The following is a 25754-nucleotide window of genomic DNA, read 5'->3' as shown; positions in this document are numbered from 1 at the left end:
AACCCTCATTCACGATCTTCTTTATCTCTCCATAACCTCTACCCCTTACCCACCAAGGTTCTTGTTCAAGTCCTGACTTACTCTTTGGCGCTCAGGTTGTTCATACCACAGAGGAATTTTCCAGATCTCTCAGTTTAAATCTGATGTCATAGTTATTATCTCTTATCTCACGTTTTACATGATTAAGTATTAACATTTGTCTTCCCCTTTACACTCTTTGAGTCAGCATTTTTGTTTGTTATTATTGTGTCCTCAGCATCTAGTATAATCCCTGGTAAATAAAATAATAGGTCTTAAGAATTTGTTAAATGAATGGGAGAAGGGAGGAAGAGTTCCTGATGGATTGAAAGCTTGTCCAAAATAATACGCCAAAATACACAAATCTTATTTTGATTTCAGAGGTAATCTGACTTAAGCAGTGAGACAGAAGGGTCAAGTGTTCAACCCCGAATCTTAGCAGGATGAGTTGGCTCTGGAACATTTACTTCCTATTGTTACAAAACAGCTCTAGAAAGCTGATATAACCTAGAGTGACAGCCACAGTGTCTTAACCCATTTCATCTATGAGTTTTATAGCTAAAATGTGGGGTATTTGACACTAGACAGTTTGGTTCTCCTTCCCTGCTCCCCCCCCGCACACACTTTATTTCCCTCATCTCTGTAAATTTGGGGCCACAGGGATAATGTCATTGAAGTTCTGACTGAATGCAGCATCTGTTTTAATGAACTACTCTGGATTTTATAGTTAGAGTAGAACTGCTTTAGGTGTCTTTGAAGCCCAACACTCAGGACTCTCTGAGAATTCTGTTGCTAATTGAAAACACCTATTTCCTGATTATGTATGCCTCTTAGAGATTTTATCTCTTGTCCTCTTTTGTACTTTTTATGATACGGAATTAAAATGCAAAGTTTATATTTATTTAATAATTGTTCTTTTCTGATATACATATTGTACTTTACAGTTAAGATTATATCAATTTGTGAATACCACATCCTGTGAGGCTGACGTTGCTATTATTTCTAGAGGTCAATTTACACATGTCTAGGATCATACAAAGTAAATAAAAGTGAGAACTTGGCTTAAACCTATCTTGCTGCTCTTCCTTCTGTTCTTTTCACATTGCTCTTGAGCTTGGTAGTTAATACTTGTATACACATTTTTTAGTGTTACTCTTAGTAATGTTAAGATTTTCTGTTCTTTCCTGTATTGACCCTAAGCCTTACCCTGGATACTTTGAATCTAGCAGCTGTGTGCTCTGACATTCGATGATGATCTCAATTTCACGTAGTCTGTTTTATAAGTCATCTAAAGAACCTAGAGACTTCAGAATGTTGGTGTTTAAGAGATTTTGCACTTCTGGAAGTAGCACATAACTGTTGAATAGTTTTTGGTAGAACATAGTACTGTGTAACTTGCTGTGGATAATCATTTTACTTTTGTTACATTTCCAGGTCAGGGAAAAGTATAATCCGCCAGCACTGTTCTACTGGACTTAAAGATTTCCCATCCTGGACTAGAACTAGGTGACTTAGTCAAAGGCAGCCCTAGGTCAGGTGTTTGACATGGTTCAGTGCCTAACTTTGGTATTACTTTTAGATAAATCAGCTTTTACTGCAGTTTATCTTTGAGAAAAAAGGAAGTGCAGTATATGCCACTGCTGTCTGTGGCAGCACTGTAGGCAGTGAAGATAGGGTTTATCAGTTACAAAGAGTTGTATTAGTAATCTCTTTTACAGTCAGTTGGCAGTCTTTTCTCTGTGTGAGTAGAAATTGCTTTCCATGTTGCTTTTCTTAGTGGTAGTTAAGTTATGGTAACCACTTCTAAGTTAAGTTATTCTTAAGGTATAGTGAAAAAAAGGTTTTATCACTGGCACCTTTGAAGATTCAGTGGATAAACTTAGTTCTTATATTTCTTGTCTAGTTGCTCAGTCATGTCCGACTGTTTGTAATCCTATGAACTACAGCACACCAGGCCTCTCTGTCTATCACCATCTCCCAGAGTTTGCTCAAACTCATGTCCATTGAGTCAGTGATGCCATCCAACCATCTTGTCCTCTGTCATCGCCTAAGAAAAGTTTAATCTCCTTACATCAGAGTCCCCATATTGATCTGTTTTGTCCTCTATTAATAAAATATTACCATTAACATTATCATTCAAGAGGATTTTAGAGAATTAAAAACAAAAATTAATCCCTTTCTTGTTTTCTCTGTTGACCAACATGTAACTTGAACTCTAAATTTTCTAGTACTTTCCACTATTTAGCTTTCAAGTGTTTATAAATACCAGAGCTTTCTTAGAGGAAATGATTTTTTTGTTCAAGTAAATAATTATTCTTAAATCCCATAGAGCATCTTAAGTTCTCAATATGTGGTAATACTCTTAACCCTGCTTAAAAAATAAACTATTAAAGCCATATAGGTTCACATAGCTAAAAAATCTATTTATAGAACATACACTATTATACATATAAATACTGGTAACATAGCTGGCAAAGTTACAGTTTACTAGTCATGTGATACTACAGAAGCAATTCTTGGTATTGTATCTTTCCATGTTTAGGGACCCCAAAAAGCAATTCATTGTGTAAAAGTTTAATGGATCTTTATCCCACATATGTAGGCAAAGGAAATTTACCAGTAAAATGTTTAATAAAAACAAGGAAAAAAACATTAGTTAAAATGACTTCCCACTCAGGTGGTAGTCCAGTACATGTAGACAAAGTATTTTGGTACAAAGTGAGATAAAAGTTCACAGAAAACACCACCTTAGAAGGCATCCTCAAGTCCTGCACAAAAACAGGGCAATTATTTTACTAATTGTTAGCACAGAGTAAGCAAAAGGAAAGAGTTAAAACACTTCTCAGTGTTGGAATCCACATTTTTTCCCTTCATTATTGATAATGACAACAGTAGAAACAAGTTCATCATTATATTTACATAAGTATCACTCTGCAGCCTTAGTGACATGTTATTTTTAAAGCATGACCCTGCTTTTGAATCACTGTCTCTCATTTTGAGCTGTAAATTATTAAGAGTAATAATTTACATTTTGAATATTAGGGACGAAATCTACCTCTGCCTCTGATAAACTGAATTTCTGTAGCATGTTGTTTTTGTTAAGAAAAGAAAAACAAATTCTGTGCTTGAAGCTGTTATTCTTACACTATGTTTTGTGTTCTAATTTGCCATTGGAGTGTCGTAACATCGTCACAGCTCACCTCAGACTTGTAACTGTACACCTCCTACCTTTGGTAACAATTCAGATTTCTGGCCATGTTGCTGGTATTTTGAACACAAGATACTTTTTGGACACTTAAGGTGGGGTTTTCCATTGTTCATTAATTACAGCATGACAACTTCCTACTGAAAATTTTATCTGGTTAGAAACTGTCGTATGACAAATGTACTTGTAGAATTGAAACATGTTCATAATTGGGGGTTGTGGTCCTCCCTTAACACTGCCTGTCTTTAATTAGCTTATTAGTCAGGCTTCCAAAAAAGAAAAATTACCGGGAATTAGGTTTTGCACTAGTATTTAGAATAATATTTATCAGGCTGTTCATTTTGACAATAAGAAAATTGAAAGGGGCTGTTCCTTAATATTTGGGGGAAAAAAGTGTTTATCCACCAGAGTTCTTGGGAACTGAAATGTTTTAAGGAATTTTCTTTTCCTTTTGTATTTTTAAGTTTTCACATAGTTAAAGTGTTTTCATTTCCTTCTTACTTTTTCCTTGACCTCAAACAAGAAAGAAAAGAAAAATTCTTTTGTTTAAGATGTCTCAAAATTCAGAAATAATAAATTTCCTCTTTCCTGCCAATTCAGAGTGCTTGCTGTTGGAACACTTTGGTGAGAAGGCTTCTGAGCTGAGTTCGGGATCATTGGGAGAGACTGTCAGGATTATTTGTCCACCAAGGGTGACTAAGGAAGAAGTGCTGTAAATTAGCCAAGAAATCATCTTTCCCCTCTTTGGTTTTCAATGTTAGAGTATTATTTGGGCTAACCACTGTCAGTTGTTAAAACACATTTGTCTGAGAATAAACCTGTCATTAAGTGGATGTTTTGTTAATTTTACTAATCACTTTTTGGCTTCAAAGTGCTGCCTTTTATGGTATTTGACTCCCCTTCTCATTTGTTTTCTTGAAGACTTAGGATTTGTAAAGAAGCAGATAAAAACTGTGGTTTCTTACATATAAGAGTGACAGGAAGAAATAAGATTTGAGGAGGTTTTATTTAAGAATAGTATTATGTGGTTCATGTTAGGAGTGGTAGCTGAGGAGGTTACTGGAGTATTCCAGAGGTGGTGGATGGTGGGGATTGGTACTGTGGCAGCTTCAGGAATGAACCTGTGAAACCAAGAGATTTTACAAGGTAGGAAGGTTATGAACCTTGAAGGGTAGTGAAAGCTGGAAATAGGACATGAGGGTTGACTAGTTTTACTTCTTTTAGTGAAGGGTGAACATTTTTATAGTGCAAGAATGATCCAGAGGTTGCACTTGATGTCTTGAGGTTCTTTTTCTGAATTTGAGCTAGAACTAGACCTGCAGCCAACATTGAACCAGATAATTGTACTAAAGAAGAAAGTCTGTCTGTATCTTGTGCTTATTCCATCAAGATTAGGGAGCTATAAAATGCCTATTTCACTCTTCCAATGGACTGTATTAAAGTTCACTTACAGTCACTTAAAATGTTTTGGTAATGAGAACCCCGGGAGTTGGTGATGGACAGGGAGGCCTGGCATGCTGTGATTCACGGGGTCGCAAAGAGTTGGATGCCACTGAGCGACTGAACTGAACTGAGCTGAATGAGTGTGTATAACCTGATTGGAGATGGGGCTAAGGGCAGCATGACTACTACTTTCTTGAAATAGAATTTTGTGGGAGATTATAAAATATTTTGGCTACAGACTATACCAGATGCCAGGTACTTCCTCTCATATTAAAGTTGCTGTTTTCTATCAGACTTTTAGTTTTTAAAGAGAAGTTGAACGTTATGTAACAGATAAAGCTAAAATCTAACTTATCTTTTCCCCTTCCCAGAGCTAAGGAGGACCTTGATCCTGAATTTGCTGTTTATCAACACTGTACATATTTTTATGCATTTACTATTTATGTATTGGTAACAAGTCTTATAATTGTGTCTTATTCTTCATCTTTTTTCTTGGTGGGGGGTGGAGGTTGGGCTGTGCTGGGTCTTAGTTGGGGCACTCAGGATCTTCTATCATCCTTGCAGTATGTGGGATCTTTTAGTTGCTTTTTGTTTGCTTGGTTTTTGTTTGTTTTGTTTTTATATAGTTTTTCCATTCCACGTTGTTGAGATTTAGTCGTGTTGATACATATAGATATAATCGATAAACAATATTCCATTAAGCTCCTTAATTACTTGTATCTATAAAAGTACTCATTTTATTATTAGTTTTTATATTTTTCCATTCAGCATTGTCTTCTGAGACAGTCAGGTTGATACAGATATTTCTAGTTAATTAGTTTCTGTTACTATAGAAAAATCCCTTAAAGGAGTAAATTAGTTTATCTGTTTCCCTATTTTAGCAAATTAAATTGTAACTAATTTTTAGTTCTTACAAACTATTGCAGTGAACCTGTTTCTTTATGCAGGTGTGCAGGTTATATTGTCAGAAATAGAATTTCATGATGGCTGAGTATACACATTTTCCACCTAGCCAAATATTTCCCGATTACTCTTTAAAAATGGTGGTACTAAATGAGTATACTACCCAAAGTAATTTATACATTCAATGCAATCCCTATCAAGCTACCAACAATATTTTTCACAGAACTAGAACAAATAATCTCACAATTTGTATGGAAATACAAAAAACCTCGAATAGCCAAAGCAATTTTGAGGAAGAAGAATGGAACTGGGGGAATTAACCTGCCGGACTTCAGGCTCTATTACAAAGCCACAGTCATCAAGACAGTATGGTACTGGCATAAAGACAGAAATATAGATCAATGGAACAAAATAGAAAGCCCAGAGATAAACCCACGCTCCTATGGACACCTTATCTTCGACAAAGGAGGCAAGAATATAAAATGGAGAAAAGACAGTCTCTTTAACAAGTGGTGCTGGGAAAACTGGTCAGCCACTTGTAAAAGAATGAAACTAGAACACTTCCTAACACCATACACCAAAATAAACTCAAAATGGATTAAAGATCTAAATGTAAGACCAGAAACGATAAAACTCCTAGAGGAGAACGTAGGCAAAACACTCTCCGACATAAATCACAGCAGGATCCTCCAAGACCCACCTCCCAGAATATTGGAAATAAAAGCAAAAATAAACAAATGGGACCTAATTAAAATCAAAAGCTTCTGCACAGCAAAGGAAACTCTAAGCAAGGTGAAAAGACAGCCTTCAGAATGGGAGAAAATAATAGTAAATGAAGCAACTGATAAAGGATTAATCTCCAAATTATACAAGCAGCTCCTGCAGCTTAATTCCAGAAAACTAAGTGACCCAATCAAAAAATGGGCCAAAGAACTAAACAGACATTTCTCCAAAGAAGACATAAAGATGGCTAACAAACACATGAAAAAATGCTCAACATCCCTCATTATCAGAGAAATGCAAATCAAAACCACAATGAGATACCATTTCACACCAGTCAGAATGGCTGCTATCCAAAAGTCTACATGCAATAAATGCTGGAGAGGGTGTGGAGAGAAGGGAACCCTCTTACACTGTTGGTGGGAATGCAAACTAGTACAGCCACTATGGAGAACAGTGTGGAGATTCCTCAGAAAACTGGAAATAGAACTGCCATATGATCCAGCGATCGCACTCCTGGGCATACACACCGAGGAAACCAGAATTGAAAGAGACACATGTACTCCAATGTTCATTGCAGCACTGTTTATCATAGCCAGGACATGGAAGCAACCTAGATGTCCATCTGCAGATGAATGGATAAGAAAGCTTTGGTACATATACACAATGGAGTATTTCTCAGCCATCAAAAAGAATGCATTTGAATCAGTTTTAATGAGGTGGATGAAATTGGAGCCAATTATACAGAGTGAAGTAAGCCAGAAAGAAGAACATCAATACTGTATATTAACGCATATATATGGAATTTAGAAAATTGGTAACCTGAACCCTGTATAAGAGACTGCAAAAGAGACATAGGCATTTAGAACAGTCTTTGGGACTCTGTGGGAGAGGGTAAAGGTGGAATGATTGGGGAGAATGGAATTGTAGCATGTATATTATCATAAGTGACCAGTCCAGGTTCGACGCATAAATTTTCCTCTGTTCATTTCTTTGCATCTGTGCTTTTTTAATAAAAATGTTAATAAAAAAAATTAAAAAAAAAATGGTGGTACTAAGTTTTTATTGTTGTTGGCAGTATATGAATTACTGTTTTCCACATCTACCAACACTTGGTTTTTCCAGTCTGGGTTTGAAATGACATCTTAATATTTCTAATATTTTAACCAAAATCTATTAAGCCATGGCATATTTTTATGTATTTATTGGCCATCTTATGTGGGTTTTTAATGTATTCATCTTTTGTTAGATTGTCTTCTTAAACCTCTTTGTTGGAGTTCTGTTATATAGTCTGTCATTTTATTTTTAGTTTTATGTGTTGCAGATATCTTCTGCCAACCAGTTGCTTGCCTTATTTTATTAAATCTTTTGCAGTTTGTTGAAAGTTAGCTCAATTTTTTAAAAAGATTTAAGAAATTCTTCCCTGCCCTGAAGTTCCAAAGATAATCTTGTTAAGTTTAGCTTTTTGGATTTAGGAATTCCAAAAGTAGGGAATTATATCATAAAGAAAGGGGAAGTAATTTTTACTTTTTTCATGTAAAGAACTGACATCTCAATGCCATTTATTGAATAATTCAGTTTTTCCTCACTGCTCTGACTGCCCATCTCTTACATGTATCCAGTTCTAAGTTTAGGAGTTCTGTATTCTGTCCCACTTCTAGATTGCCTTGATCATCATAGCTTTATCTTACATCTGCAGTGTGAGTGTTCATCATACTTTCTTTTAGAATTTCTCTAGTGCTGGTCTTTTTTATTATTTTTAGTGTAAATTTTTGAATGAATGTTTGTAAGCTTCCATTAAAAACCCCGGGAGAGGAGTAATTCCTTGGTAATCCAGTGGTGAAGCTGCAATACTTTGGCCACCTCATGCGACAAGTTGACTCACTGGAAAAGACTCTGATGCTGGGAAAGGTTGGGGGAGGGAGGAGAAGGGGACGACCTAGAGTGAGATGGCTGGATGGCATCACCGACTCTGTGGACATGAGTTTGAGTGAACTCCGGGAGTTGGTGATGGACAGGGAGGCCTGACGTGCTGTGATTCATGGGGTTGCGGAGAGTCGGACACGACTGAGCGACTGAACTGAACTGAACTGAATCCAGTGGTTAGGATTTTGCCCTCTCCTTGCCAAGGGCCCAAATTCAACCCCTGGTTGCAGAACTAAAATCCCACAAGCCATGTGGCCAGTCAAAAAAAGAAACGAAAAAACAAAAAGCCCTATGGGGAATTTGATTGAAGGTTATTTGACTCTAAATAGATATGAAAATTGTTATCTTAAAAAATCTGTCTCACCATTTAAGTAGGTCTCTTGGTTTTATTACATTCTATGCAAAGATATTTGGTATATAAAGGTAGCAATTGTTAGTGTTGTAAATAGTGCTTTTTTAAAAAGTGAGTTATTTTCTACTTGTCTTTCAGAAACACTGATAATTTGGGTATGTTGATCTTTACTCCGCAACTTTGCTGAAGCCTTGGTTAGTTTTATAATTGGTGGTGTCTTGGATTTTCTGTGTAAATCTGTAATCTTTATTTTTTATATGTCTCGAAGTAGAAAATATTTCTGTCTCCTGAGAAATTTTAAAAATTCAGAAAAATTGTTTGCCGCCAGATCAGGATACTTGGAAGGCAGTTTCAGCTAGTTAACTTGGGATGTATCTATATGCGAAGAATTTTATTATCCACGTGGCCTGTGATATATATACACATAGTCTTTAGATTTTCTTGACACTCAAGTTGGTTTGTATAAGGGCATTTAGACGTTAAAACCTTCCCACTCCCATTTAGCCCAAATGTTACTGCTACTCCTGGATTTCACTCAGTTTATTTCCTTTTAGGAGGCGCAGGTCAGAATGGAGATGGGCTGCAGACCGAGCAGCTATTGTCAGCCGCTGGAACTGGCTTCAGGCTCATGTTTCTGACTTGGAATATCGAATTCGGCAGCAAACAGATATTTACAAACAGATACGTGCTAATAAGGTAAGGGATAAGTGTCTGGTCTTTTTCAGCGCAGCTAAAAACTATCATTATCCCCTTTTCCCCATCCCTCAATAACTCTTAACTGTGTCAAAGAGAATGATTTAATATGATCTGATATACCAGTTTAATTTGTTTAAGAGCCTGGTGTTACTTAGCATAATGCAGACAACACTGTTAGAATATAATGTTAGATTAGAATATGGGTTTAGAACAAAACAGTTTGTATATCTGGACTAACAGGGAACAACTAAAAGGAGGGTGGGGCACGATTTAAGGTAAGCCATTGACCACACCTGCATAATTGTTATATATATGAAAAAGTGGTGATGACTGAGGGTTTTCATCTTTTTTTTTTTATTTTAACTTAAATGTGTTTCTGTTTTGCTGCTTAGCTTCCATTGCTTTCTTGAGGAAAAATGGTTGTTTTTTTTTTTTCTGAAAAATAATTCAGGCAAGATGAGACTCTGATTTCATTTTTCCCTTGTCCTGCTTGTGGTGAATTGACTCTTATCATACCACTTTTGTCTTTAACAGTAATGTTTGTATAGTTTTTCTCCTGAAAAATCAAGTTATAAAAATGTCCTTTGGTACAAAGCACAATGCCAAAAACATTAACAGTTAAAATTTCACCAAATGAAAAAATACTATAGAATACACAGTTGTAAAAAGCTACATTAAGTTATTTTACAACTGCTTCCGGCTGCAAAAAGGGGGAAAAAAATGTCCTCTGCTTATTTGGGGTTGACTGGGGGATCGATGTACATGGAAAAGAAATGCATTCAGCAAATAGTTGAGTGCCTCCTGTGTGTCAGCACTGTGCTCCTTAGTGGCAACACAGGGACAAGTGAAAATCCTCCTTTCGTGGTGCTGAGTTTCCTGCAAGGTACTTTTGGTATCAGCTTGATGCAGTGAACTCCCTGACTGAACATGTGGGTCTAGATGAAGCATCTTCTGCTCCTAAAAATAAGTGTCATGACACTTTTTTGTCCCGCCTTAGTGCTGGTCAAAACCTTAAGAAAATTGCTATATACTGCAATTGTGAACTGCATGCATTAAATTAATTAGTAGGCCAAAAGTTAAAGGGTGACTAAGTGCCAAGATGAACAAAAGAGTGAGGGTTTGAAGTAAAAGTTCTGCAGCCTCCCTAATATATTATTTAAGCTTTTATTCCAGACATTATACTGGAGTGTTCTTTGAACTTCTTCCCTAGATAGAGTTACATGTAATTCTCCAAAAGTTCATTGGAACATAATATAATTGAGGGCAAAGTCCAGAGGATTTAACCTTTTAAAATAATAATAATAATAATGGGTTCCCCTAGGATAGGGAACATATTAAATCCTGACTAACTTTAAAAAATTAGAGCAAATGAGGAATTAAACCTAAAAATATTTACGGAGGATGGTAAATGTTATGCTTTCCTTAGCTCTTTCTCACAAAGAAAATTAAGTGAGATTTGCAGAATATCAACTGGAATGGTGATTAAAAAAAAATATCTAGGAGATGGCTGAATATGCCTATCCTGAAGAGAAAAACATTCTTACTCAGTTAGGGACACCTCGTCAGTATCTGTGTCAAGACTTTCATAGCCAGTATTAAGTGAGAATTTTCATATTTGAGAACTGGAGTCTCTTAGTAATAACTCAGATTATTAGAATAGTAGTCAGTCATGTTTGTTGCTGTATCTATTGTTAATTGTATACAACTATATGTATTGTGTGTTCATATACGGTCCTCATTATAAAACTACTATATCTAGTAAGCTCAAAGATGCTATTGACTGTAAGTGGCACCATTATGTTACAGTTATAGTTCAGTTGCTCAGTCATGTGCAACTCTTTGCGATCCCGTGAACTGCAGTACACCAGCCTTCCCTGTCCATCAGGGTAGGGAAGGCTCCATCACCAACTCCTGGCACCTACTCAAACTCATGTCCATTGGGTCGGTGATGCCATCCAACCATCTCGTCCTCTGTCGTCCCCTTCTCCTGCCCTCAGTCTTTCCCAGCATCAGGGTCTTTTCACATGAGTCAGTTCTTCGCGTCAGGTGGCCAAAGTATTGATGTTTCAGCTTCAGCATCAGTCCTTCCAATGAATATTCAGGACTGATTCCCTTTAGGATGGACTGGTTGGATCTCCTTGCAGTCCAAGGAACTCTCAAGAGTCTTCTCCAACACCACAGTTCAAAAGCATCAATTCTTTGGTGCTCAGCTTTCTTTATAGTCCAACTCTCACACCCATACATGACTACTGCCTTTACCAGAGTCATAGCACGGGTACTTCTGTTTTTGATGCATACTTCGGAGAAGTCCTTTGGCAGTGTGCCTCAGTTTACAGTCTCACTACCTGTGTGGGAAGATTCTCACTTTTGGTTCCTGCTTTATTCTTTAGCTCATAACTCAGTAGTAATGACAGCAATTTTGTGAAATTATAAAAAATCTTCTTGTTGTTGTTTGGTTGCGACTGCATTCCCGTGAACTGTAGCATGCTTGGCTTCCCTGGCCCCCAGAGCTCAAATTTGTGTCCGTTGAGTCAGTGATGCTATCCAACCATCTCATCATCTGTTGCCCCCTTCTCCTTTTGCCCTCAAACTATATCAAAAGTCTTAGCTATCTCTGAATATCTGGAAAGTGATTGAAGTTTTGTGTATATATTGATTATCCATGGGTTTTTTATCATTCAGGGCATAATGTTATTACACCAGACCTGGACTTGGTATACCATTTTTGATTCTAGTTCTGACTTAGCTGTCCTAACCTTGGGACGAAAAGTCACTAAACACATACTAGCCTTAGTTTCATGGTTTATGAAAAGACATTCTAGATTATAGTACATTTTTTTTGGTCTACAGTATGAATACAAGTCTTAAAATTTCTGACAGGAAGAATAAAAGTAGAACAATAATCGAAATAATATATCAGGAAAATTTACAGCTTTATTAAATATTTATGATGTCTTTTGGAAACAAATGTATTCGTTTCCTGGGGCTGCCATACAAGGTTGCACAAATTGGATGGTAAACTTAAAACAACAGACATTTATTTTCTCAGAGTTCTGGAGGCTAGAATTAAATCAAGATGTAGGCAGGACTCTGCTCCTTTTGAAGATCTGAGAGAAAAAATTTCCTTTCCTTTTCATATGCTTCTGGTGGTTGCTGGCCTTTTTGTGGTGTTCCTCTTGTTTATAGCTGCATCACTCCAATTTCTTCCTCTGTCTTCTCTCTTAGTGTGTCTATGTCTCCAAATTTCCCTCTTACAAGGAAACCAATCATGTTGCGATTTAGGTCCCATACTAAACGGTTCTTTGCTCCTTTTTTTATCTTCATTTTAGCTTGATATTTGCAAAGACCTTGTTTCCAAATCAGATCACGTTCATAGGTCCTAGGTGACAGATTTTTGGAGGGCAAGCAGTAGAATTTTCCCCAAAGATAATTAACTTGTGTCTGATCTTCATGTATCACTATAGTGACAGAAGTCTTTGAACATTTACTATGTGCTGAACACTGTACTAAACATTTTACTGTTATTCACAAATTTAAAGATAAAGGGTCAAAGAGATCAAGTGGTTTGTTCATGGTCATACAACTAAGTGAGTACAGAGCTGAGATGTGAGATTCTGACTCTGTCGTTCAAATTAGCACTTGCCTTAAATGCTTGACTATTTTATGAGTTATGGGAATGGGAGATTTTTTTAACTCCTGTGTTCTAGTAAAGAGATTGGTGTTCTCCTTTCCCATTGTGCAGGCATTTTCACGAAATCTAGGGTTGGTGGTCAGCTGTACAGTTATCGTTTGTCTTTGGATGGGGAATTGGAGGGTAAGATTTTCTTTTTTGGATTTACTCTTTATCATGTTAATTTCCTTAAAGTGACCTATTCCAGAAAAGAAAGTATTTGAGAACTGCTGGATGAGTATCAATTTTCTCTTCCATCAAAAGTTAGGTATTGCCTTCCAAGCTGTTAATTATTAGTCTCTTTGAGAATAGTGATTCCTTCTGCTCTTTGGAGAGTGGGTACAGTTACTAGAAGCTCTTCTGTACTCTTCTCCATACTATTATGTCTTAACTTTCACATTCAGTCAGCTTTTTTATTTTTTAAAAAAGATACTCCCATGTATCTGAATGAGAAAGGAAAATAGCGTCTGTACCATGAATGCATACTATGTACGTACATTCATGTGTGTTACTTAATGCAGAAAGCAACAGCTTACAGGCTTGTAAGAAGTAGAGCTAAATTTGAACTCAGGGCTCTAAATTTATCTGACCCCAAAGCATTTCCTGTCTAATGCATTCTGCTGTTGTATCCTTTTCATCATGTCTCTTAAGCATATTTATTGAAGAAGGTGAACGCACAAGGGACCAAGAGGATTCTGTTGGTAAGGGAGACTTCTTTCTCTTAACACACAATCTTCAACATTCACATCTAGTACAAAATATTATCTTTTTTAAACCCTTCTTTTGACTGATCTGTCAGATTCCACAGCCTTGCTCAGGATGAAAGTGTTAATTGGGAATGAGAGGTGGAAGAACTATGAAACTTATGATATGGGAACAAACTGCTGAATGGGAATAACCTGGAATACTTGTCTTCAGAATTGATGTAAAACAGTTGCAGTTCCATCTTAATGGAGTTCTAAGGCCTGTTGTTAGCTGTGTCTTGCCTACATAGCCCAGGATGATCTTTACATAGACCAAGACAATCTTGTGGAGCTGGTCTACAGTGTGCCCACTGATCTATCTAAGATGGGCAGGAAAGTAAGTATTGAAATTGCATCTTAATTTTGTTTTACAGATGAAGAGGTGTTTTGGTTTTGTGGGGTTTTTTTGTTTGGTTTTTTTTGGTATACAAATTAGTTTTTTCTTTTCTTTCCTTTTTCCTTGCTTACTTTTGCCCTGTTTTGTAATCAGGCTTAGCACAGTTTCTGCTACCATTTCTTTCTTTTTCAATTTTACCCCCCCCCACCCCCATTTTTAAATGTAGGATAGACTTTTATTTCCACAGAGGAATAATTTTCAAGGATCTGTTAGGACTGCATACCACCATGAGCCTTCCCAATTTCTTTTGTCCTGTGTAGGAGTTCTGTAGATCTGGATGATCCAGGCATGGTCCTGATTCTGACTTAGGGAGTGGTAGTAAAGGGTGGGGAGACTCTCCTGGCCTTTTTACCTTGGCCTTAGAGTGCAGTAGTCTTGAGGTTATTGCCACTCAAGGCTGATGCCACAACCATGTAATGTTTACCCAGTATAAACCCTGAATGCTAGGGAATCCCAGCTTCAGGTTGCCATGAGAGGTGTGGAGTGGAACTTTATGGATTTTTCTTCACTCACAGTGACCTTTCATTTCATGACTATTAACTGTATTAAGTCTGTTTTAGGAAAACTTAATCACGTAGACCTTGTTTCAGTCAGTCTCTCTTAGACTCTTCCACTTTTCAACTCTCACATCACTGTCTATAAAATTCTGTTAGAGCACCGTCATTGTAATACTTTGCCTACCTGTCTGTCTGAGGTAGATGAAGGTAAACTCCTTATGAGTGGAATGTATTTTATTTATTTTCTTATTCTTAGGGTTTCACACCACCCAACACATTGTAGACATTCAATAAATGTCTGAATGAAATTTATTTCAATATTTATTTCATTTATTTCCCTGAGTGAAAAGATTTTAGCCATTTGTATACTTTTTATTTACATCTTCCTTTTAGTTGCTTTTACCCTTTTTGGTTTGAGGTACAGTGTAAAGATTTAATGGTTGGTTTTGTATGCTATAATGAACATACATAGATTTAATGGTTGGTTTTGTATGCTATAATGAACATACATAGATTTGGTGGTCGGACAAAGAATGCATATATGAATGGTATCTGCATCAGCATAGCACTTGAGTGTATATCTACAGAAATAGATTTGATTAAAACTAATGTGCATTGAAAAGACTTCTCTAACAGGTAGGAGCTCAGTTGTTGTGGCAGAGGCCGGAAACCTTGAATGAGTCTCCGACTCCCTTCCATCCCATCCTAGGAATCATATTTGCATAACTGATTGATTCTGTCTTCAAATATATATATATCCAGAATCTGATCACTTTGGTCCAAGCAGTTGTTCTTTCTGCTTCTCTGTTTGCTATCTACTCATCTTTGTGTCAATACAGTAGCAAATTGATCCTTTTAAACTGTAAGTTAGATCATTTCCCACTTGTGCTTGAAACTGCAGTGATTTACCATCAGAATGTAATAGCTGAAATATTTTGAAGGCCCTGCAACACCCCACCCCCACTTACTCTTCTAACTTAAGCTAAACTCGTAAACTCCACTCTTTCATTTTACTTCATCCATACAAAATTCCTTACAGTCCTTAAACTTACCAAGCTGACTCCAGCCTTGAAACTGGAGTTGCATTTGCTCTTCCTCCAGATATTCCCAGCATTTGTTCCTTCTCTTTCAAATAATCACTTTTTCAGGGCATTTTACCCAGACTGCCTAATTATGAAAGAGTGCCTCTTGCCACTTTTTAATTCTCTCACTATTCTTTAGTTTTTTAGCATTTTAACTCTAATAGGCTATGTGAATCAGCTTCCCTGGTGGCTCATTGGTAAAGAATCTCCCTGCAAAGGCAGGAGATGCATGTTTGATCCCTAGATCGGGAAGAATGCCTGGAGAAAGAAATGGCAACCTGCTCCAGTATTCTTGTCTGAGAAATCCTGTGGGCAGGCTACATACAGTCCCTGGGGTCACAAGAGTCAGGACTTAGTGACTAAACACCACCAGTAGGCTATGTCAGTTTTACTTACTCATATATTGTTGATTGTCTTTGTCCCAGTATTCTGGGACACTTTGAGAGATGAGTTTGGGCAGGGGTGGGCATGGGGAGAAGGATATGTCTTTCTTCCTGTACCCCCAGCACCTAAAAACTGTTGATGAAAGGAGAAATGATGGCTTGATTTGAATGAATGAAAGCAAGAACAAGGAATAACTGGTTCTAACTTTGTTGTTCAGCCACTCAGCCTTGTCTGACTCTTTGGGACCTCATGGACTGCAGCATGCCAGGCTTCCCTGTCCTTCATCATCTCTCAGAGCTTGTTCAAACTCACGTCCATTGAGTCAGTGATGCCATCCAACCATCTTATTCTCGTGTCATCCCCTTCTCTTCCTGTCTTTAATCTTTCCCAACATCAGGGTCGTTTCTAATGAGTTGACTCTTCGGATCAGGTGGCCAAAGTATTGAAACTTCATTATCAGTCCTTCCAATGAAGATTCAGGACTGATTTTCCTTTAGGATTGGCTGGTTTGATCTCCTCACAGTCCAAGGACTCTCCAACACCATAGATCAAAAGCATCGATTCTTTGGCACTCAGCCTTCTTTATGATCCAGTTTTCACATCCATACATGACTACTGAAAAAACCATAACTTTGACTAGACAGACAAAGTAATGTCTCTGCTGGATCTAACTAACCGAGCTTGTATCCCTAGTTCTGCCTTGCCTTGGCCTATTGACATGACCTTCAACCTGTATCCTCCCTGGGTCTCTAAAATGATGGAGAATAAATGGTCCCTTCTAGGATTTTTAAAGCTTTCACAGGAGGATGTCTTTGTAGTCTCTCAGATGCTTTTTGGAAATGATTTGGTAGTTTAAGGGAAAAAAATTTGAAAAATATTGTCTGTCTGTTTTATCTTGACTTACCTACCTTCTCACCTAAGAAAAATTTATGGTGTAACTTTATATCTAATAGATTCATTTAGGCTCCTAGCTTTAATTAATAATTTAATGTTTTCTCACTAAATGGAGAGTTTTTAACTTAAAACTCAAAGATTATTGTGCATTTCCTTTCTTGGTGTATAACTCTGCTAGGGAATATGGGAGATATGAAAATATTTTTATCTAAGTCAAGGATTTTACCAGTTAACATTTAAACAGCAAATTGAGGCAACAATAAATGAAATAAATAATTTGGCCTAAGGTTCTGCTCCGGAAATGAGATATAAATATATAGGATGTAAAGATAAAATCATGAAGCTTAAAGCTTCATGATTAAGTCTGGCAGTGTGGATAAAGAAAATTAGGGGTTTGGTTAACCAGGGACATTTTCTTGGAAGGAGGTGAGACTTGGCTTTGACAGGCTCTTTGAAAGGATGCATGACATTTTGGATAGATAAATATAAGAAAAAGGCAGAAATTAGCATGAACAAAGACATAAGAACAGGTAGTGAGTTGGGTTTATTTACCTACTACTTTGTAATAACCCCCACCTCTCAACACCAACAACTTTGTATATATTCAGACATTTTCTAGGAGATAATGTGATTAGTGTCCATCTGTGAAAGTAGTTGGAGATAGCTCAATAAGGTAGGGACAGATTATGGAGGACTTTAAATACCGAGATGAGTTTGGGCTAGCTTTATATAGGAAATAGGGAGGTGGTTTGGGTTTTTAAGCAGCAACGATGCTGTATTTTGAGAAGGGAATGTTGTGCAAAATATAAATAGCTGTTTTTTTTTTTTTTTACAAACAGTTTTTACTTTGAAATGGTAAAGTTTGTGAAGTCTATTTTATGCTTGTGATTAAAACAAGGAAATATTTTGCAGGAGAAGTTTTTAACTAGAGAAACCCCATTCTGAAGGCTAGGGCCAATATTTCTTGCTTTATTAGTAAAACCTCTCCCTCTTTCTGAGGAGTCTGTACCCCATATTCTATATAGGCTAGGTATAGTCTTATTCCAGAATAGGGAACTGTTGTTTCTCTTACTGGAGATGGGGGCTGGGGGTTCTGTTTTCCTTTCCTTTCAAGCTGAGGTAAAATTCCATTGTTCTTTATAGGTTAACCAACACCCCATCCCTCCACCTCTTGCCATTGTCTTTATATCTGTTTCATAGAGACTTTTGCATTAGGAAGAACCCCAGGAACAGGATCATCTGGTTCATTGGCTCATAAGAGCCTGTGTCATAATGACCTGAGGAGCTCCACTTGATACAGTCAAAATCTTTAGGCCCTAAAATCTATATTTTAGGATGTTCTCTAGGAGATTCTGATGTTGAGTCAAATGATTGAGTCTAGTATTTTTCAGTTCAGAGCTTGCACTAGGACTTACAGGGAAGCTTTTTAAAAACACAATACCCAGTTCCTTACCCCAGAGACTCTTTGTTGATTTGATGTTGGATCTGGGCAGCTATAGTTTATAAGATTTCCTCCAAGTGATTCTAATGCAAACTTTCCACTTAGAGCCTCTTAAATCAGTCAGATCTTATTTTCTCAACTAGAGAACCAAAAACACAAAGCCTGGTCTCTTGCAATCCAGTCTTTTTGTTATACAGTGTCATAACCTGATTTTGCCTGCCTCTGCGTGCATTCATGGAAGATTGGTTTGTGTTGTGTTGTTTGTTTTTCAGAGTAAGCTGTTTGGTTGGTACAAAAGTAATTGTGGTTTCAAACCATGAATTTTAAATCATTATAACTATGCTCAAACACATCTTTATTACTCAAAATAGGAACCATTACAATCAACACATTTTTGCCAACAAGAAATAAGTTTATTCCTGTAACGTAAAAATCCGTGTTTTGGGATTCAGTGAACTCTTGGAAAGCATTTTCTGCCTCCTGCTGGTTGTAGAAGCATTTTCCCTGCAAAAAGTTGTTGAGATGCTTGAAGAAGTGGTACTTGGTTGGCAAAAGGTCATGTGGTGAATATGGGAGATGAGGCAAACAAAACTTTGTAGCCTGTTTCGTTCAACTTCTGAAGTGTTGGTTGTGCTATGTGCAGTTGGGCCCATTCTGTTGACCAGTGACAGAACTTCAGGCATTGGAGTTTTCATTGCATCTCTTTGATTTGCTGAGCATACTTTTCAGATGTAATGGTTTCACCGGAATTCAGAAAGCATAGTGGATCAGATGGGCAGCAGACCACCAAACAGACCACCACCTTTTTTTGGTGCAAGTTTGGCTTTGGGAAGTGCTTTGGAGCTGCTTCTTGGTCCAGCCACTGAATTGGTCATCACTGGTTGTCATATAAAACCCACTTTTCATCGCCCATCACAATCCAGTCAAGAAATGTTTTGTTGTTGCCTAGAATAAGAGAAGGTGACATTTCAAAAACGATGATATTTTTGATTTTCAGTTAGCTCGTGAGGCACCCACTTATGAGACATTTCACCTTTCCAATTTCCTTCAAATGCTGAACAACTGTAGAATGGTCGATGTTGAGTTCTTTGGCAACTTCTTGTATAGTCCTAAGAGGATCAGGTTTGATGATCCTCTCAGTTGGTCACTCTCACCTTCCGATGACCGACCACTATGCTCCTCATCTTCAAAGCTTTCCTTTGCAAAACTTCTTGAACCATCACTGCACTAGTAGTTTCATTAGTAGTTCCTGGGCCGAATGCATTGTTGATGTTGCAAGTTGTCTTTGCTGCCTTACAACCCATTTTGAACTCGAATAAGAACATCGCTTGAAGTTGCTTTTTACCTAAAATCATTTCTATAGCCTAAAATAAATATAAATAGTAAGTGATAAGTCATTAGCAAGAAAACATAAAGCAAGAAATGCACATTAAAATGATGTATAATGTAACCACATGTATTTTAAGTATGTTTTCCAGTATCAAATGGCAGAGTTCAACAATGCAAAACAGCAATTACTTTTGCACCAACCAAATAACTTCTGCCTTTAAAACCAAGCTGGGCCCATGATGGCTATGGAGAGGATTTATGGAGTCATTTAAAATTTCTTTTTATTTTTTTTATTATCTGGGATGAATGTAAAATCTGAACTTGAAATTTTGGAGCAAGAACCTAATCTAGAGTGATATTTATGCTTGTGAGAAATGTGTGTTTGGAACAACTTTGTAAGTTTTTGGTTTCTAATATACTTATTGTAGAGACTGTTACACCTTTGTTTCACCCAGTGGGTGTGGTTGCTCAAATATAGTTGGTTTAGCTCTTCATTGTAATACTTCTAGTTCTGTCATCCTTTAGCCACATTTGTGATCGAGTTAACTAGAAAAACTGCATTGCTGCTGTTAATATGGTATAGTCTGATTGGTGATATAGGATAAGATATCATAGTCTCAAAAAGACTCCAGATCTGAAAAGATGCTACAAGTGATGTCAGTTTGAACATTCATTTGGAAGAAAGGGGAAGCTTGGGTTTGAGTCTTAGGCCTTATCCATGCTTGCTGCTGCTGCTAAGTCACTTCAGTCGTGTCCGACTCTGTGTGACCCCATATTCGGAAGCCCACCAGGCTCCCCCATCCCTGGGATTCTCCAGGCAAGAACACTGGAGTGAGTTGCCATTTGCTTCTCCAATGTGTGAAGGTGAAAAGTGAAGTCGCTCAGTCGTGTCCGACCCCCAGCGACCCCATGGACTGCAGCCTGCCAGGCTCCTCCATCCATGGGATTTTCTAGGCAAGAGTACTGGAGTGGCTTGCCATTGCCTTCTCCTACCCATGGCTACTGCTAGGCTTTTGTTGAAGTCACTCTTGGGAGAGCAAAGCTGTGCTGGTAGTCTATTTTGTTTCAGAACCATAGGATAAAGAAAGGGCCTCTGATAAATCAATCCCCTGCCCCTAACTCTTGATATTAACTCCAATTAAATTTGTAATTTACACCACTTAAGCTGTTTTTCTCTCTGTCCTGCAGGGATTGATAGTTCTTGGAGAGGCGCCTCCCCCAGAGCACACAACAGACTTACTTCTTCCACTTAGTTCTGAGGTGAAGACAGATCATGGGAATGATAAATTGGTAAGTATAAAAGACAGAAAGGGGGAAATGAGTGAGAATTTGGGGTATCGCCTCAGCACAGTTTATTTGTAATAAGGATCTTTACAGTGGCTGAAGGAGGGTGACTGTATCGCCTTTTACAATTTAAACTCTGAATTCCTGAAAGGGCAGCACAGGGTCCCTCATGCAGTTGTATAGCCGACTTTAAAATTTTAAAAGCAGCTTCTAACTCTCAAGACAGCGCAGCCAGAGCAGGTACAACATTATGGAACATTACTGGAAATTAGGAGACCGTGTGGCTCTGATGCCTTTGACAACTAAGGTAACTGGAAATTTAACTTACAAAGATGTTGAAAATGCTGTCTGAATTGCCCCTTTAATACTGTAGTGAAGATGAAGCCATTGTTTCATTGTTCATAATCTTTTGTATCTGTAGAGCTTAGGTCAGACCTCCATCTTAATGATTCCTTCCCTTTTTCTATTTTTCCCAACACCAAAATTAAGTTTTCCTTCTGAATTCCAAGACCACTTTTTATTTCTTTCATTTTTAAAATTTTCCCTATGTCTTGTTTTTTATTTAATCTAAGGAAAACAAATAGGTATGTATATGAATGAAATTAAGTTTAGACTTAACAGAAAAGTAGCAGAAACAGTACAGGGTGCCTGCATACTCTTTCTTTGCCCAGCTTCCCCTAGTGTTAACATCTTGCATAGCCATTGTTCAGTGTCAAAACCAGGAATTACCATTCATACAGACTGTAGATTTTATTCCCCTTTCACTCATTTTCTCACTTACGCGTGCATGTGTGCGCCACCCCCACACACACCATTGGTCCAAAATCCCATACTTTATATAGTTGTTATATCTCATCCAGTGTGTGAGAACACCTCAGTTTTTGTCTTTCATGACCTTGACACAACAGTGTTGTTAAGTTATTTTGTGTAATATTGCTTAGATTGGAGTCACCAGATGTTTTCCCATTAAAGGTTATGCCTTTTTTTTTTTTTTTTTTTGCAGTAATATAGAAGTGATACTGTCCCCTTCTCAGTATACCATATTAGGGGTACATGATGGTGGTGATAGCTTTTTACTTGGTTAAGGCGATAACATGCCAGTAAAATTAATTTTTTTTCCTTTATAATTAACAACTATGTCATGGAGAGACACTGTGCATTTTTCTGTTGCTTGTTATATTTTAATCCACAGTTTTATCATTCACTGGTAGATTTTCCTACAAAATTACTACAGTGGTCATTACTGTGGTGTTGACTAAATGGTGATTTTGTTTTCCACATTTTTTCATTGGAATTCTGCTAGGAAGAGCTGTCTTTTCTCCCTCATCTGTTTATTTAGTTGGTTAGTCAGTTTATTTCAGAAATGTTTTTATGGTTGTTAATTTATTTTATTTTATGGATTATTAACTACTGCCGTTTTTCATTATTCACTTCCAAGTGTCTCAACTTTTGGCATTGAGACCTCTCTTCAGATTGGTGCCTGTGTCCTTTCAGTGTGTCCCCCTTGGATTTTAAGTATTCACTTTCTCCACCCAAAAATATCCCGGACTCATCTTGTATTGTGCTTTTTCCAGCCCTGGTTCTTTTTTATTGGAGACCAGATGTTTGAGACTACAGTCTGGATACTTGTTATGCTCACTGCTACTTGGTGTCATTGCTTCTATCTGAGACGCCTCAACACAGCTAGGAAATACATTAAACACACATATATTTTGTTATCTGCCCATCTGTATATGCACTCAAAACCATGAGTTTATGCTAATACCAATCTAACACCAGTCCCTTCCTCCTTTCTTACCATACCAATCTAACCCCAGCCTCTTTCTCCTTCCTTACTGATGCTTATGTGTTCTGTCCTAGTACCATATAAAGTAGTTTCAGAATTGCCGTTTTATACTCCCGTGAGAAATATCTTTACTAACTAGAGTACAATATTGTATACAGTACATTAGCTCAGTGATATACAGTCAAAATAACTGTTTCCAGAAGTTATACTCAGGTTAGTTCTTTTCTTCTTCACACGTTTCAGTATGAGTATGCAATTATTTTGTATTAGTTAGGTTCTTTTGTTACTATAGTATTTCACTTCTTGTTGCCCCCCACACAGTAGTTGATATTAGTTTTTGAGTATGTGAAACATACTAAGGTGCTAAGAGTTAAAGCTATACAAAAGACTGTAGCCCTGTTCCTGTTTCCGCCTTCTTTCCATTGTGTTCCAGCCTCCTTCCAGTTTCATTAGTTTTTGCACTGTCCTTCCTTCCTATATTTCTGCTGCACAGATGAGCAGATACATGGGTATTTCCTTATTTCTCCTTTCTTACAGGAATTCCAGTTACTGGGTAAATATTTTTTAAAAGACTAGGTTTGAGTTTTTTACGTTTTACCAAAAGGATTGCTTCTATGGCTTTTGACAATGCAGTCATTGTTTGTTTGCTTCTATTTGCAAAATAAGTCTCATTCTTTTATCCTTTCCTTACATTGTAGAATCGATGGGGTTTTAACAAGTGAACCTTTCCCAGAAGTAAAGCATGCAAAAATATAAACTGTTACTTTTTCTTTTTAAACATGTAAGGTGTAATCTTCCTACCATTGGTAACACAGGAACAAGGTTCTTTTCCTTGAAGTTTTGTAGTCAACCAGGGACAATGAAGGGTGCGTTGGCCCTGTGAGGGTTTTGAGATAAAGACTAGAGGCATGGGGTTTCCCAGGTGGCTCAGTGGTAGAGAATCTGCCTGCCAGTGCAAAAGACGCAGGCTTGGTCCCTGGGTTGGGAAGATCCCCTGGATGAGGAAATGGCAACTCACTCCAGTAATTCCTGCCTGAAAAAATCCATGGACAGAGAAGCCTGGTGGGCTCCAGACCATGGAGTCGCAAAGAGTCGGACGTGACTGAGTGAATGTGTACACACTCTCTCTCTCTGGATAGATCCTGGGTGGGGAATAAAATAAGTTGCGTGCATGGTAAGTTGCTTCAGTTGTGTCTGACTCTTTGTGACTCCCTGGACTGTTGCTCACCAGGCTCTTCTTGTTCCAGCCCTGGTTCATGGGGTTCTCCAGGCAAGAATACTGGAGTGGGTTGCAATGCCCTTCCAGACTGAAGGTCTGCTGACCCAGATCAAAGCTTGTATCTCTTGTTTCCTTCATTGGCAGGTGGATTCTTTACCACTAGTGCATATTGGGCTGTGGATAAATAAGTAATTGCAAAAACAGTCTTATAAATTCTGTTTAGTGGAAAGATTTTCAACAGTGTTGGTAAATACAGATATTAGATTTAGTAGTCTTTGGACTTGTATTATGCTGGTTTAATTTTTAGAAATGAATAGTTCAAGGTTGTTTTAATATAGTTTATATTTTAACCTCAATATAGAGACAGCAAAGTGAGTAGTCACGTTTTACATATACAGAAATTGAAGCCTCAGTAAGTAGCTTGGTGGAAAGTTCCATTTTCACTTTAGCACAATTTTTTGACTATGGTGCTAGTTCGTGAAAATGACTGGTATACTCTTTGTGGACCAACAATATTTTGTTTATTTTAAGCAAAGCTATGCTGGGTACCATTGAGTTGGAGAACATTTTAACCCAGGAATGAAAGTTGAATTCTCTATATCCAGGTAGCCTTTTCTTTCCATTTTGATAAGTTTGTCAAAAGGCAATAACGAACCAGAACAGAACTGTTAATTTTTCTAGACAGAGAAAAATGGTATTTCAAGCAAATGATGGTATGGCATTACTTAAATGACTAAAGTAAAGATACTTACACATATGTCTTGCATTACACATCTAGAGATTTATTGTGTGTTTTTAAGTGGTGTGCCTTTTGATTTTTTACCCTTTTACTTTCTCTACTTTTTAGTAAAAAAAATTTAGTGGACATGAGTTCTTAGACCCCAAAAAAACCTACCCCCAATAAACCTTAATTTAATCTAGTTTTTCTTTAAGGGCCCTTTGTCACACTTAATTATTCTGGCCAAGAGGATAGAGCAATGAATCAAACAGATGCCTGTTTTTATAGGAATAACAAAATGGAATCTCACTGCTGTGTTAATCATTTCGTGCCGTACATCTGACCCTTTCAATCAGAGGAAAAAATTACTTCAGTAACCCTCCTTGCTACCTTTAACTCTAAGATGGCCCCACAAGGTAATCTCCTGGGGCTCTACTTTAGAAAAAAGAGGGTTTATGGAAGTACTCTGTATACCACTTCAGGTTTTCAACTCTCCCTGCTATTAGATGCATGTACCCTCAGAGTGTATCTGAACATCACATAAAGCTTGAAAGAAGCTCTGTAACAACTCCTATTTACACTTTCCCATTGGATGACAAGTGTCTGATTCATGCTTTAGTGTCCTGAAAATACTAATGACGTAAACCACTGCAGTAGTAACTAGCAATCAAGCTTATGTTAGTGTGTGGATTTAATATTTGTGACGTGTTTGTTAATATTTCTCTACTTGTCTTTGAAGCCTGTTGGACTGCAAGATAAGTGGTGTTCACTGTTTCCTAAGGCAATGTGAATGCATTTAAGAAGCGCTAAGTAAAATACATGTGACTGTGAGTTGTATTTTTCTAGGTGAAACACTATTAGAGGATTGGGGTTAATATTTTAAGCTCTTTGAATTTGAAAATGGATGATGAACCTAGTTGCCCCAGTGCCCTGCTTTTGGACTTGAGGGTGATTACACGTAGAATATCCCGGGGTTTCTAAGCAGATCCCTTCTAAATATTCAGTGCTTACTTACATGGTTGAAACTGAAATCCAGGCATATTTCTT

The 25754-nt window shown here is 37.4% G+C and overlaps 1 protein-coding gene across 5 annotated transcripts in view; it reads left to right on the top strand.

Moving 5' to 3' along the window:
* The window catches only part of KANSL1 (KAT8 regulatory NSL complex subunit 1), a 179811-nt gene that overhangs the window by 113603 nt on the left and 40454 nt on the right, over window positions 1-25754 (top strand). For all 5 annotated transcript variants that reach the window (XM_055408116.2, XM_055408114.2, XM_088829183.1 and 2 more), the window contains 2 exons: window positions 9122-9263; window positions 20889-20990. In XM_055408116.2, the coding sequence (XP_055264091.1) occupies window positions 9122-9263; window positions 20889-20990 (244 nt within the window). The remainder of the gene's footprint in view (window positions 1-9121; window positions 9264-20888; window positions 20991-25754) is intronic.

This window comes from Moschus berezovskii, chromosome 20, assembly GCF_049115385.1.
Source record: "Moschus berezovskii isolate FMDL1 chromosome 20, NW_MosBer_1.0, whole genome shotgun sequence".
NCBI classification, from domain to species: domain Eukaryota; kingdom Metazoa; phylum Chordata; class Mammalia; order Artiodactyla; family Moschidae; genus Moschus; species Moschus berezovskii.
Note: the sequence above shows the minus strand (reverse complement) of the source record. Positions and strands in the feature narration are given on the sequence as shown.